A 15257-nucleotide genomic window follows, 5' to 3' on the forward strand; every position below is an offset into this window, starting at 1 on the left:
TTGAAAAGCCTATGGGTCTTGCTGTGGCATGAGAGCATTTTCACCTCTCAATGGAGGCTTTCACTCTCATTTGCCATAACTAATAAACCACACTAAAGCAGTGTGTCACAATAAATCTCAGCTCCTCAAATGGCATGACTCATTTGCCGGTGCAGAGGAGCCAAAGAGGGAGAGAGAGAGAGTGTGTAAGGCGCAGGGCGTGTGAGCCGGTGTGCACGAGAGTGAGTTAATGAGTGAGCGAGCGCGCAAACAAGAGAGAGGGCGGAGTGACAGGAAAGACTGACAGATGTAGTGTGTTTGAGAGGGTATTAGGTGAGAAAGATGGCTCTCCTAAGACGGACTTTGAGCACTCACTCCATCACAGCGCTGAATGTAAATCAGCTGTGACAGGAGGAGCTCAGGGCATAAAGATTTCCCAATCTGCATCACGCTTTGGTGAGTGCTGTAGGTAAGAAGGTTGGGATGTAAGCTTTTTGGCTAGGACTGAAAGATCGCCCGGAGGCGCTTCATGGAGATGAATGGTTTAGACCATTAACCCCACTGCAGAATCCCAACACACCCCCGAGGCACACGAATGTGCTGCACTGAGATCAGTGCAACGTGTCGCACTCTCAGGACCCCCCGGTGTGAGACCAAAGCGCCAGCCTAGGGCTGGGTGTTACCCCCCCGTGTGCACACACGCGCCCAAACCACACGCAGTTCTGAAGTGGGGATTTCAAAAGTGATTGTTTCCCTCACAAGTCAGGGATGGGAGTGTTTCAACAAACAAATTAATGAATTTAGCAACATGTATTTCCATTTTTCATGTGTAGTGGTTAACACAGTCGCAGGAACAAACAAAAGATCCCCAATTAAAGGGCAGAAGGATAGGCCCAGCCTAAGGAGGTCACAAGCTAGTGTACTCCTCGTGCTCATCCCAAGCCTGGATAAATGGGATGGTTGGGTCAGGAAGGGCATCCAGTATAAAAGCTGTGCCAAATCAAATACGCAGATCTATCTGCTGTTACTACCGCTTGGGAATTAAGTGAGCAACCAAACAAAAGTGCAGATTTTATCTTCAGAGATATTTTCAACAATTTACTGAATGACATGTAAATCCTGTCTCTGCAGCACAGTCATACTACACCACCGATTTCTATGTACTGCTTATGACGTACAAATTAAACACAGGATTTTGGATGAGTTTGGTTGTGAATGGTGCATACTTTTGTTTATGTAAATCGCAAAGTGTTGGTAATCATCAAATTGTCATCACTGGCCTGATTTGCTAGTGCAAAATTGATGAACAAGTCATGAGTGTGGAGCAGATGAAGCAACCTTTTAGCCAAATGTACTGCATTAAGTAAACATGTATCCAGAAAAGTGCTCATTTCCAGCTTCATGATTTTTTTTATTCTTGGACTCTGTAAGAGGAGTTTTGCATGACTCAAAGTTCAAAAGTAATGATCTCACACTGGGCTTTGGTGCACGCCAGAATGATTATAGTTTTGTGTTGTCTAATTAGTTGCCTTTTTTATTTATTTAAATCTTTTTTCTTTTTTTTTAGGTTTTGTTGTTTGTTCAGTTCGCTTTAGTTTCAGTTCATTTTTCCAGGGTAGTTAATATCCATTTAGTTGTCATTGTTTGACAAAGTTTACTTCTAGTTTAGTTTTGAATAAGTTTTAATCATTATAAAATTGAGTCTTATTAGTGGTAAATTTAAAAAGTTCAAAACAGGTATGCCAATTTTTGACAGCACTTAACCCACAATCATGTGGAGACCCAGTCTGGTTTATTTTAGCTTATTCAATTCCATCTTATTTCATGTATACAGCACCACATCACAACAACAGTCACCTTAAAATGCTTTATATTGTAACCCTTCAATAACATAGAGAAAACTCTAACAATCAGTCAAACCTTTATGATCAGGCACTTGGCGACAGTGGGAAGGAAAAACTCCCTTTTAACAGGAAGAAACCTCTGGCAGAACCTTGGTAAGAGAGGGCCAGCCAATCGTAAGATAAGAAGGTTTAAGATTAGGCTTAAAACTTTCCTTTTTGCTAAAGCATATAGTTAGGGCTGGATCAGACGACCCTGAATCCTCCCTTAGTTATGCTGCAATAGGTGTAGGCTGCTGGTGGATTCCTATGATGCATTGAGTTTTTCCTTTTCAGCACCTTTCTCACTCAACATGTGTTAATAGACCTTTTCTTCTCTTCCACAGCATGTCCTTCATCCTGTCTTCCTTCTCTCACCCCAACCGGTCGCAGCAGATAGCCCCGCCCCTCCCTGAGCCTGGTTCTGCTGGAGGTTTCTTCCTGTTAAAAGGGAGTTTTTCCTTTCCACTGTCGCCAAAGTGCTTGTTGTTTTTTATCTCTGTATGTATTATTGTAGGGTCTACCTTACAATATAAAACGCCTTGGCGCTGTATCACTAAAATCAAATTGAATCTGCTGTGACCGGTTAGGAGTGAAGAGAGGGAGACAGGACAAAATATGCACTGTTGATCATTTCACGTCATTAAGTTCTTTTTATTTTCATTTTTGAAGCCTAGTTTTTATTGTTACTTCAAGACTAACATGAAAATAAGTCTCAGTATTATAACCTTCGTGCCGCCCCCACAGTTCAAGCAGCTGTTTTAGCCTGCTGTTCCAGCTCTTTAACTTTCATTTTATCAACAGCCTCTTGCAAACAAAAGATTTGAACAGCCTGTGGTTGGGGACAGAGCTGTGTGCTCAGATGACCACATAACGGACATCTCTCTCTATTAACAAGTCAATCTAAAGTCGGGAGATAAATCAGGTAGCATGTGGGGGGAGCAGACAAACTCCAGCATGTTTTGAGAACATTATGACTCAAATCCACATGGAACCATTTTCACTTCTCTTTTCTACTTAAAAGATTTGAGTATGATTGTCTGTACTGTGAGTATAAAAGCATCTTTAGTAAGACTGCTGTGCACACACAGAGGTTTTGTTCTCTCCCCTTCACCTGCACACTGCAGTAACACATCATCTGGTCTGTGAGCGCTCTTGTATTTCAGACTTGACTAGCCGAGTAATCCCATCGCCGCAGCTACGGCATCAATCCATTAATTGCACTGTCACTGTGGCAATGTCATGAAACACCTGCATTGTTATACAGTTCACTGGCACAGTGTGTGAAGGGTGATCAGATTTTAGTACGTGCGCCAGCAAAGCCCGAATCGTGCCAAGCGTAAGCCCGGCAGATGCAGAACAGCTGGCATTGTGTTCGTCTCACCGGCTGATCCCGGCTTCAAAGACGTGCTATGAGGTACTCTTTCAATGAGAGTGTGTGCGCATGAGGGAGAGAAAGGGAGCGCAATTGTGTAAGAATAAAAAACAATAAAAAACAAAACTAGCATGACACACCGTGTTAACGTGGCCCTCTATTGTTTTGCTGACACCATAAACGCTCAACGGACAGATAAGGAGGCGCCAGGTTGACTGAAATCCATACCATTACACAGTATGACAGACCCTGTCGTTTCATGGCGAGGGATTCAAATCTATGGAATTAGAAAAAGGGATTTGTGGAGTTTGTTGATTGCCACTCCAATGGATTTACAATTTGGATTAAGGTGCTTTTGTTCTGTCAATATTCCCACTATGAGACGTGAATGGTACAGCATGCTTAATTTGCACCACCACTTTTTAGTCGGTTATTTCTTGAAGAAATAAGTGCACTCAGATGTGGTGTTACTAACCGTGGGGGCTAGCCTTTAATTACCTTCATCGGAGCCTGTACAACATCTCCATATAGCTTGTGATTATCTGCTTTTCTTGAGAGTGGGAGGGTCAGGGGTGTGATGAAAATTGCTTGGCTTTTGTGCGATTCTGTGGTCTAAGTGCGAGGTGAAATGACTGCGATCCATAGATGAGGCTAATGGCCTTAAATAATACACTTGGGCAAAGTTGCCGGGGAACTCGGCATCCATGGAGTTAATAATGGGCCTGATACAACCTTTACACATAATTGCACAGCACATTGTTGACAAGGAGTTGGTACAGGCCTTTACAGCCAAAGAAAATGATAATGACTTCTTACTCGTTCAGTTCAACCTGCAAGCGAGCATCTTGCATTGCGCCGATAACATTGTTTTATCTCAGATTCCCAGCCTTGTCACAAGGTCTTCATCCAAACAACTAGATGGTAATTAAATGCTGGCACTCTCAGCCGAAGGTGTTCTCACCGCATTTATTTGAAGTGTGAACATGATGCATGCTCTCCCCTTGTAGATATCGACGCTAGTTTTTAAGGATGTACTGCGCTAAGATACGTTTTGAAATGAACGAGTGGAGCCAACAATGAGATTTCCACATGAGCAGCGTCCGGCAGAATGATGAACGAGGTGGTAGACTTGAAGAATTACAGTGATTTAAAGTTGGATCAAAACCCCCTCTGCGAGTACGGTTCTCCTCTTGCTTTGATGTCATTTCGTGCGGCTACACAAACATGTAACCTCGGCGCGCGCTTATTTGTGTGCCTAATTCCGCGTGTGCACCGCAGCGTGTAGGCTGCAGCTCTTAAAGAGTACATACTGTGCACTCACGTGTGTGCGTGCGCGCCCGGTTCCGTGGGTACGGGTGTAAAAGCGAACGGAATAGACTCAATTTAAATCAAATTAGCATGTAGGCAAATTAAGCAGACGGATTTAATTTGAGCTGTTGTAAATATGCTAATTTCAGTACAGCCCGCAAGCTTATATGCAAATACAATACTATTTTACAATAATTCATATTAGGCCAGGCATGCATAAAACACACATTACATCCTAACGTCATCTGGGGAATTGAGTATCATTAGCTTTTGTACTCCTAACAAGGTGAAGCTTTTTAGCTGGTATGTGAGGCGGGCGTATGCATTAGAACTTCTCCACTTATCTGTGTGCATCGCTGCTGCTGGTGCAGCTTTATTCACAACACTGTAACGCTCATAAGAATGACAGTGTGTCTTTGCGTGTGTGCATAACTAAGCGTGTGTATAACTTGTCCAGCAGGCATGCCTCTAATTTTTTCGCATTCTGTTGCTGCATTACTACTAAACAGATGACACTTATACTCTCCTCTGCTGTCACAGTAGATACTGCTGGGTCAAAACTTGCTTCTGCATTTAGTTGACTTATGGGGAAAGGACAGAATGCAAATCTACTAGCATGGAAACATGGCTGCCTTTAGATGTTGTTGTATTTAATTCTGCCCTTAGCCGCCCCCCATCAACTCTACTATGGCTTGCTTTTTTCACACTGCTGCAGCTCAGAAGAATCACCACATCAATAGATGATGTGCTGTTTTCCTCCCATGTGGTTCACCTTTGATTGCAGGCTCTGAAGGTTTGCACATACATTAAGGTGCCTGTGGATGTTGTTAGTGCTTGGGTGGGCATGTTTATCTATACTCGCGCGCGTGAGCGAGATGAAGTTTGGGTGTTAACATCTTAATGTGTAAAGAGGACGGAGCCTTGTCGATACTCCTTTGACGTGTTAAAGAGAATTGGGCTGGCTCGCTGCGATTCACCACGCCATCCACCAGCAATGAGGGCAATCAATTAAAACACTATTAGGCCAAGGGTTTGACGTGGTCCAACACAGCATGGGCTAGAAAATGTGTGAGTTGGGTTTCTCTACAGATGTAGCTGAGCAAATTTGCAGCTGAAAGACCAGCTGATTTTTTAACTCCGCCAGAGAGGTTATGCTTTTGTGGTAGCGTTCAGTTGCCTTGTCTTTCTACCTGTCTTTAAACACGACAGCTTGAAAGGTTCTGAATGAATTCTGGCGTCCATTAAAATTTGGCTCATATTCACCAAGGACTTTAAGTTCAACCTATTGATTTATTGGCTGAAAATGAACAAAAAGCCTGATAATTCAGAACCTATGAATCGTGCAAGTGTGCTGTGTATTGTCAACACATAGGAAGTAGTGTGTAAAAATGCAAAATATGATGTCACACTTCATGAACATTGATAGACTGATCTGAAGGTCACAGAAATAATAGTAATCTGTACATAACATATCAGCATATATGGAGTGATATATGGGGATTCTAAAAATGATGTTACTTTGAACTTTTGACCTCTTCTTCAAGATCAGATGAGTTTCATAAAATGTTTATATAGTTAGTTTGCATCCAAAATCATGTCACATTTGACCTCTGACCTCACTTTTACATTTCACAATCCACCTTTCATTCAAGTTGACCCAAAAATGTATAAGTAAGTATTGCCAACAGAAAGAGGCTGAGCTGCCTAGTTAGCTAGAACACTACTGTACACTAATACTAAATAATAAGCTCCAATTATGCACAAATCAATCCCTATTATCCATAACCAACTCCCACATACTGTTATTAAAAGTGCAATCAAAGTAAACATCTGCTATGCTACCCTTATCAGATTTTTACTGCACTACAATCTTAAAAATAAATTTAAAAAGAACAAATAAAACTAAATGAATATATATCAAATATAATACTGTTTCCCTTAAAGGAAATAGAGAGCGAGCTGTCTTGGGGAGACAACTAGGTTTTTGATGTCAGTGATGTGTGCTCATTGAGAAAAGAAAGATACAGTAAATTACTTCGCGATTTCCACATCTGTAGCTGAATCAGTTTAATGATTAAGCTACATACTATAAAGCCAACTGCTCTAAAAATACAGTAAAATATCACTCTTTGTCATCACAGTCGAGTTTTGAAACTGTTGTATATTACGATATGATTATAACATTATTACAGCAGTATGTTGTTACAGTTACAGCACTATATTGTTGTCTATTTCTCTGTATATATTATATTGTGTTGTACATTATTTTTGTTGCATGAATGCCAGACTTACCCGCATTGAACTATTAGTTATCTAATAGTTTGACGCTGGCAAATTCTTCCTCTCTGTAATCTAAGTTATATTGCAGGTTGACTTGATTTTTCTGTGGCCCAGGAGCAAAATCAAGCCCCACACCTTGTGGAGACACGATCCTGTCCAAACCTGAGTTGGTTTTGCTTCATATCTGTGTTGGGCTCATGCAGCAAAAGCTCTATCGAGTTAAAGGAGACCCGAGTTATTTAGTTCTGGTGCCCACACCAAAGTTTTAGCTTTAACTTCATCCCTGCGCAGGTGGAGCTGTTTAATGCTCCAGGCTGTCCTCTCATCTCCAGTGAGTCCTGTTTGTATTGCTGCTCAGTAAAAAACAGAGAAATTGTTTGTTGCCTCTCTCGCACTTTGTCCCCCCTTGGCTCGCTGGGGACAATTATGTCCCCCGCTCCTCCCCCCTTCGAGCTATTGCCGAGCCCAATTTGCTACACAAATTAAACGGGAGACATTTGAAGAGCAAGGGGAACAAGGTGAAGGAGAAAACAACAGAGAGCAACAGAGAGAAGGCCAAAGACACACAACAGCAGACCGAACAGACCTGCACAGAGATAGGAAATACCCTTTTATATTTATTAAGAGAAGTGAATGTTTACTAGGAGTCCTTACTGTTAATTTTCTTAAATAGTGCCCAACATGTGAGGTAGGACTGGCTCTAAGGCTCGTGCCATCTGTTGAACAGGCAGACTCAGCCATTTTCTGCACTCGTGTGTCTCATATCCTCCACCAGGTCCACAGCCTGAGGCTAGCTCACATCCAAATGGATCCAGAGCAGCAACAGTAGGGTTTTGGTGCTGAGGGGCTAGTCTGGAACAGACTAAACTGATGTGTACTGAGGTCCTCAGTGCACATCACACATGCAGGGAGAGCCTTTGAGTGTCAGGGCTGGGCATGCACAAGCATCGGCACAGTGGAGGAAATTAAGGAGCTTCTGAGTCGCTGGAAGGGGCTATTGCACGGCTTCCAAACAACAAGGGAAGAAGGTGGGGAAAAGACAAAGACGCTGGCGGGGGAAACAAAAAACAGAAAGGAAGAAAAAAAACCAACATCAGAAAGAAAAAGCCAAAGTAAGAACTGAGGAGAAAATTGGCAAGAGAGCGATTAGGAAGAAAAACAATAGAACGAAGCCGGGGAAAGAAAAGGAGCAAACACGTGCATGTGGGAGATCAGGCGGCGCAGGAACAGAAAGGAGCAAATATAAATCCCACAGCTAAAATGCACTGCCTGAAGTGGCTCTGCTTATGAGCAGCCATGTTTTCGCACACCTCGACAGCAGACACAACAAGCACCGCGTCTCCGTGACCTCCCTCACTCCCACACACCCCTTCAGTCATTAGCAGACAGGCGCTGTGGCTACCTCGTGATAAGTGTGTGTGTTTTGGCTTTGAAATGATGACCCCGCACAGCTGTTAAAGTAGGGTACGGGGGTAGCCGCAGCTGCTAACAACCACACAGCCAAATGAAGGGAATTAATCGGGGGGTTGCAGGGGAATGGCGAGCACTGAGGCGTCAAGATTTGGAATGTCTGGAAGTTTAACCGAGGCAGTTGTCTGAGGTTGTCTGAGCGAATGTTATGTGAATTCACACTACGCCGCGGAAGATGGGAGTTTGTGAAAAGATGGCTTCCGAAGAGCCCGCTCAATGGTAACGTTTATCGACCGTTAATGCCATTTTGGGAAGGTCTCATAATTAAATTGTGTCAATAAATCCCGGAGCTGCACATAAAGCCGGGGAATAAACGGAGAAGACGTTTTCAACTGTTTGCCTCTTCCCTGCTGAGAGACATATGTGGCTTGGGGGTAAGGGGGGGGGTTGGGCGCAGAATAGAAAAATAAAACACAGTGGAGCGGATTGCAGGGAACATTTCTCAAGCACAAAGTTGAAAATTTCGCCCATCAATTCCACTTTGCGTTGGCTCCGTTGTCTGTGACCTTGGGTGAACGAGCCCTTCGTTCTGAGATATTCAGCTGAACTGAGGGGATTTCAGGCAGTGCAAAGGGAGCAATAAAATTTTTTATTCATCTCACTGTGACTCCAGTAGCTAATGATTCATAGATCTTAGTGTTAAAAAAAAAAAAAAAAAGGTGGTGGGGGATGATTTGGGGGAGGGGGAGGTGGTCTTTTGGTGTAGGACCAGAGCTCAATGAGGTTTGAAAACGATTGTCACACATCAATGGGCAGGTGTCTGATGTCAAGTAACTCAATTCCAAAGATTTCTCATTGCTAGGTTCTTGGCTGAGGCGTGAGCTTTTCTGCTTTTTACTGCAGGAAGAAGTAGCTGGAAAATAAGGAGTTGAGATGAAGAGACTGATCATTGTGGACTAAAGGTGTGTGTGTGAAGGAGGCATAGACACAGTGGGAACAGTAAAATAGGACTGATGTAGGAGGGCCTGTGTTCTCATCACTGACTGGGATCACTTTTTAAATATGTTTCAGGACATAAAAAATCCACATAAATAATAACACATTATTAGACAAACAGTGTCTCTTACCCACAGGGCTGTGAAGTTTTTACAAACGCAGTACAGGAAGTATTTCTGCGCATGATGATGTTTAAACAAAAATGAAAGAGATGACTCAAAAAACAGTCCCCATCCCATAACCAGCGGGACACCACACTCGAGGCCCGTGGGGAAAGGGGACGGTGTACTTACTTTGAGCGTCGGCGAGGTGGAGGAGCAGACCCAGGACAAGCAGCAGCGGCAGCAGCAGCGTGGGTCTGGCTCTGCGCATGGTGGGACAGCTTGGCACCAGCATGCTTTGGCAGCCTCGGTGGCACTGGCTCACAGAGCCCTGTGAGTCAGTCTGGTCTGATTTCTCAGATGCAGGGTATTCACAGCCTATGCGAGGCAAGGAGGGAAAGAAAGAGGGAGAAGGAAGGAGGGGATGGGGGGGGGGGGGGGGGGGAAGGAGAGAGAAAGAGAGAGGAGAATGAATGAAACAAAGCTGTTTGGCTCCACGGGTTTTTATCTATTCCTGCACATTTCTGACATACCCCCACACAGCCTCGGCTAGAGCTGACAGAGGATAGGAAGAGCCTGATGTGCTCACAGGGTATGTTCTGACAGTTCTCTAAATGGAATAGTCACTTCACACAACGCGTGTGCACGTGTGCATGAGAAGGAGTGAGACGGAGAGTGCAAGCCACAGAGAGAGAGGGAGAAACCGCCCAGATGAAAGGGCGAGTTAATATGATTTTGTCTTCACAGCTCCGGTCACGAGCGCCAATTAAATACGCTCCATAATATGAGCACCTTCCAAGTCCACCTCAGATCAGCAGCGATATCTGTTTCACATAAGGAAGGCCTCGTTCCCATAAAGCAACAGCCAGGAAATGCAGTAATAACCCCGAATTGCAAAAGCGATTTCCTATTATTCAGTAAAACTGCTTAAACTTTTAACATCACTGGACATAAAAGTTGTCTGTAAACGACACTGTGCTATCTTGTACATGCTTGCTAAACCCGCTCATCTGTAGCCCATACACAACATTTCCATCAATTCTTTAAAAGCTCTATACAAAGTAGAGTAGCTTAACTTGGAGCCCATGTATGTGTGTGTGTGTGTGTGTGTGGTTCAGTCTTTTATCCGTTTGCTGCACAAACAACAAATAAAATCTGTAAGACAGAGCGACGAGCCGTTCATTCATGTTTCAGCCTTTTATCTCAGGACCACTACATGGCTGTGAAAATCAATGTGATACAGTGAGCTAGTATTAGCCGCAGACCGGCTCCATCCCTTGTCATCCATTTGCTTAAGCCCGAGCTTGATCCTCAGTGATGGATGCTGTGCGGTAGTCTTCGGCTCATAACACGGCTCCCGGCTAATCCGAGTGTGTGAGCTTTGATGACACACTGTACCGCTGGTTAGCATCTTAGCTCGTCTGCCTGCATTGTTCGGCGGGAAGCCGCTGTTGTTTCAGCTGCGGTGGAGACTGGTGGAGTTGGATGCGCGCGCGGTATGTGCACCGTGACATTTCAGACACTTTGTGCACCATGAGATCAAAAGCGCATCAGTTTTCGGATTGTTTTTGGTAACTGTGCACATAAAGGCTTTTGCTAGAAGTATTATTACGCTGGGGTGTTTATCTGCAGATTTGACCGCCACTCACTAGTAGGAAGCAAAGAGGGAAAAAAAGGGAAAAAACGCAGCCCCTAAGCCCAATCACCAGGCCCGATGATGACAAAGTACCTCATTTCCCTGTTACCAATCATCCTCTGTCTCGTTCTTAGCTTTCCCTCTTTCATTTCTGTGGGCTGTAAATGGCAGAAAAGACGGGAAGATAGCACACCTGTCACACTCAATTTGTGTTGGGGGGAGATAGACACGACTACCTGTCTCCAAGCACCGCGGGGCTAGTAGCGAATGCAAGAGCGGGGGGGGACGGGTGGCAAAGGGAATCAATTTGAGGCAATTTCATCCCCGCTCACACCACACACACACACACACAAAAATGTGTATGCATATAACATACATCTGAGAACACTAGACAGAATTTTCACATGAGCAGTGTTTGTAGCGACGGTGAATCTGATTAGAATTAACTGGACTGAAAAGCCCCGAGCAGCGGCGCGAGGGGCTGGAGCTGCAGCGTGATCCATACGTGGCGTGATGCGGCGTGCGGCCGTCTGTCTCCTCCGGTTATTGTTTCACGCATCTGCCCCTCCAAATCTAAGTGATAGCCTTTGAGTTAATTAATGAAGTGTGAATTTCCATAATGACACGACATTAGGTAGCACACAAGAAACAGTACTCGGCAGCCCTCCACTTCTCTGTTTGCACCCCGCGTGCATACACACCCATTTGCGCACACACACACACACACACACGCTGATAGAGGCAAACAAAACCATCTGTATGTTGTGTAACCGCTAGTGAGACAACCAAGAGGCTACGCCATGTGAGTAAATAGAAGGAGAAGCTAATGTAGGCTAAAATGCACCCAGCGCAGCCATAATTTATACCAACAATGAAAGCAATTATAATTGGTGTTGATTTGTAGTGTTCATTTTTACAAGTAAACTGTGCTGCAGATTCCTTCCTAATGTGCTATGGGGGTGACGAGCCACCTGCCAGACCTGGCAGAAAGGCAGCAGTTTGCCAACTGCATTGTTAACCGACAATGGATTTAGCTTAAATACTGCAGATTTTTTGATTTATTTTTTGGGAGTGGAAGCTTCTACAATTACATATACGGGCGTGCATGCAAATCCGCATCATCCTCTCCGTATGCATCAGTCGGTGTAAACCAACAGCATCACCTTTGATCGTTTCATCCTCAACGCGACCATTCAGCGTCACTCTGCGAATCTTCTCGTTCATATATTTGGCGGCACTGATGCTTGTCATTGAACATTTATTACAATGAAAAGGGGGGAGAAAAAAAAACACCAACAGTCTTGTCTTTCTTCCTGAGCCCCCGGTGGTATTATTGTGTTCCCATTCAGCAGTGTTTCATTCAAAGGATTTTGCTGCTGATAGCAATCATGCATTATTAAACAAAGCCTGACAACATGCACAATGTTAATTAGAAAAAGGGTGGGGGGGGGAGGGGGGGGGAGTGTGTGGCAAGAAAAAGAAAGGGGCCGTTGAGCTGTCTACTCTCTCTCTCTTCCTCCTTCTCCATGATCCTTATCAGAAATGTGAAAGAGAAAAGAGGGTGGGATGTTTATATTCTCCATAATGGCTGGGCTCTATTCTCATTTAAGCATGCCTGTTTGGTATTCTGGTCTATTTAGACAAGCAATATTATTAAGGCTCTAAAAAAACCCAAAACAACAACAACAAAGAATCAGTCATATTTATCTCATATTCCAGCCATACTCCAATAAACTCGTTATAGGGACAAATGCAGGCAGAATAGTTTATGAGCTTCAAAAACAGCGTTTTCATAACATCGCCGTGTCTTTTGCGTGCCCTCCTCCACGTTTTACTGTTTTAGCGAGCTCGATACAAACCAAAGGCCCAAACCGACGGTGCAATTTTTTGATTATTTATTTGTTTTTTAACATTTTCAACATGAGCTTGAGCGTAGCATTTGGACCGCATTATGCTCATCCCCAGCGCAAGATGACTAATTTCGCTTTGGCCTGCCCCGGAGAATGTTGAAATGGGGTGTTTTTAATTTCAGGCTCATGCACAAACTGAACTGAACTCGAAAGGAAACGGCGGACTCGTGGTATGTTATCCTAACAGACCAGAGCGGCCACAAAAATGCCACCAAATCTATTAAAGCCAATCCCTCTGTAATTAGCTCAACACATGCGAGGACAAAAGCACAGCGAAACTACGAAGGATGTGAACCGAACTGGACCGGGTTATAAAAAAGCAGTATCATACCCAGACAGGCACAGCCAATGAGAATGCGTTTCCTTTTACGAGGCAGGGCTTTCTATTTATCTTCAGACTGGCTAAGTTAAAGAATGCAATAATTACCCTCCACAGCCACACTTTTAAGCTACAGTGATATGCAAGGCTGTGAGAACAGTGGGGTAAACTGCTATGTTATAACTGCACTGGTCTCTGTGATTTCTGCCCTGATGCTGGGAGACACAGCCCGTGCCTGAGAAACCGCATCAGACAACCAGCTCTTGTTGTGAAGCTAAGTGGCAGCGAAGGGGACGCAAGGTGGAGAGCAGAGCTGAACTGCAGCAGACACAGATTCCACCAGCCTCCAATTGCTGTTGACTTAATATGCATGTAAATTGTATTCTCCAGCTTAACACCGTGATGAAGGCACCAGTAATAGATGGCTGGGAATAAAGCTTAAAGAATTCATGGAAATATTTTGTCTTGATAAGGTTTAACCATGTTACTGATGATTTTCTTGGGTATTCAAATGAAAGATGAGCAATACGGGTGCATCAGAGCATATATGTTTATAAATGAGGAACACATCATTCATTTGGATAATTAAAAATATGGCACAGTGCCTTACGGAGATGCTAATGTAAGTTCTAGAGATGAACTACTGCTAGAAAACAACGAGTATATTTGCTCCACCACGCTGTCCTTGAACACTGAGCAAGTTCATAAAGTCATGTGACATATCAGTCAAGAAGGCCGATATTCGTCCGGCTTATATAATCCGTTAGCCGTTTGCCGATATATAAACAGAGTCCGGAACAGCTTTTTCCCCCAAGACATGGCCTCCATCGTCCCCCCATACACTACTATAACTTGCACTAACTCCCATTGCGCCCTGTATAATCATTCCCTTAGGAGTAATAACGTATTTGTTATTGTTTTTATTATCTGATCTTTTTTGATGGGTATAGCAGAGATGCTATTCTGTTGGATTCTATATCAGCATTTATACTAGCCAATAAATGCAAATGTAAAACGTAAAGAAACGACAGTTTCTGTCGTTTGGAATACCACAAACGACCAGTCGATCCGAGCAGAGCTGGGCAGTGTTTCAACTGCTTGTTGTGACAATAAAACAAGATTGTTTTTAATATTTAAATAAGGACTAATAAATAAGCACACAAAACAAATATTAGTAAAATCTGTTTATGTTTCGTGAGTCCGGATCAAAAAAAAAAAGGTTGGGGGCTGGTCGATACAGGTGTACTACACTAAAATACAAAGTCAGTAAAACTTCTGCCTGGAATTTTAATTTGAATACAGTACACAAATATAACAACTAAACACACCTCTCCTGCTTTGTGGCCTGTTCTTCTCTTTGAACACTTGAATGGTAAATGGACTGGTTCTTATATAGCGCTTTTCTACTCATCTGAGCACTCAAAGCGCTTTACACAACTTGTGCATTCACCCATTCACACCCATTCGCACCAGCACATCTTTCTAAGTGCTTCATAGCTAACATTCACACACATTCATACTCCGATGGATGCATCGGCAAGCAATTTGGGGTTAGTATCTTGCCCAAGGATATTTGGCATGTAGACTAGGGGAAGCCAGGAATCGAACCACCAACCTTCCGATCAGGATGACCTGCTCTACCACCTGAGCTACAGCCACCCCAAGAGAAAGAACCCTTATGTGAGATCACGGGAGGATAGCAGGAATGGGACTAAAATTCATTTACATCCAGATCCATGCTTGTATTTTCACAATCAACCACAGTAGCTTTGCATGATACAATCCAAAATAATCCGTTTAGCCTTGGTGTACCCTCCATCGACTGCCTGAAATGAGACGTCTTAAGGCTACACTTTGGTTTGAACAGCAGGTGGGCGGGGCAGCTGTAAGATGACCATATAAGGGACAGCCACTCCCACTGACATCATACAGATCTAAGAGTAAAAACCAAAAGAAGTAGAAACAGCTCATACTTCTCATACTGATGACTTCTACATCCACCCAAGTCATCATTCGAATCTTTGGCCACGTTTGGTATTATCATCCACTGTTGTCAGATCAGA

The 15257-nt window shown here is 43.6% G+C and overlaps 1 protein-coding gene across 31 annotated transcripts in view; it reads right to left on the reverse strand.

Moving 5' to 3' along the window:
* The window catches only part of LOC146521797 (receptor-type tyrosine-protein phosphatase delta-like), a 422277-nt gene that overhangs the window by 92998 nt on the left and 314022 nt on the right, over positions 1-15257 (reverse strand). For all 31 annotated transcript variants that reach the window (XM_085143970.1, XM_085143979.1, XM_085144116.1 and 28 more), the window contains one exon: positions 9522-9707. In XM_085143970.1, the coding sequence (XP_085000096.1) occupies positions 9522-9624 (103 nt within the window). In that variant the 5' untranslated portion in view covers positions 9625-9707. The remainder of the gene's footprint in view (positions 1-9521; positions 9708-15257) is intronic.

This window comes from Neolamprologus multifasciatus, chromosome 3, assembly GCF_963576455.1.
Source record: "Neolamprologus multifasciatus chromosome 3, fNeoMul1.2, whole genome shotgun sequence".
NCBI lineage: Eukaryota > Metazoa > Chordata > Actinopteri > Cichliformes > Cichlidae > Neolamprologus > Neolamprologus multifasciatus.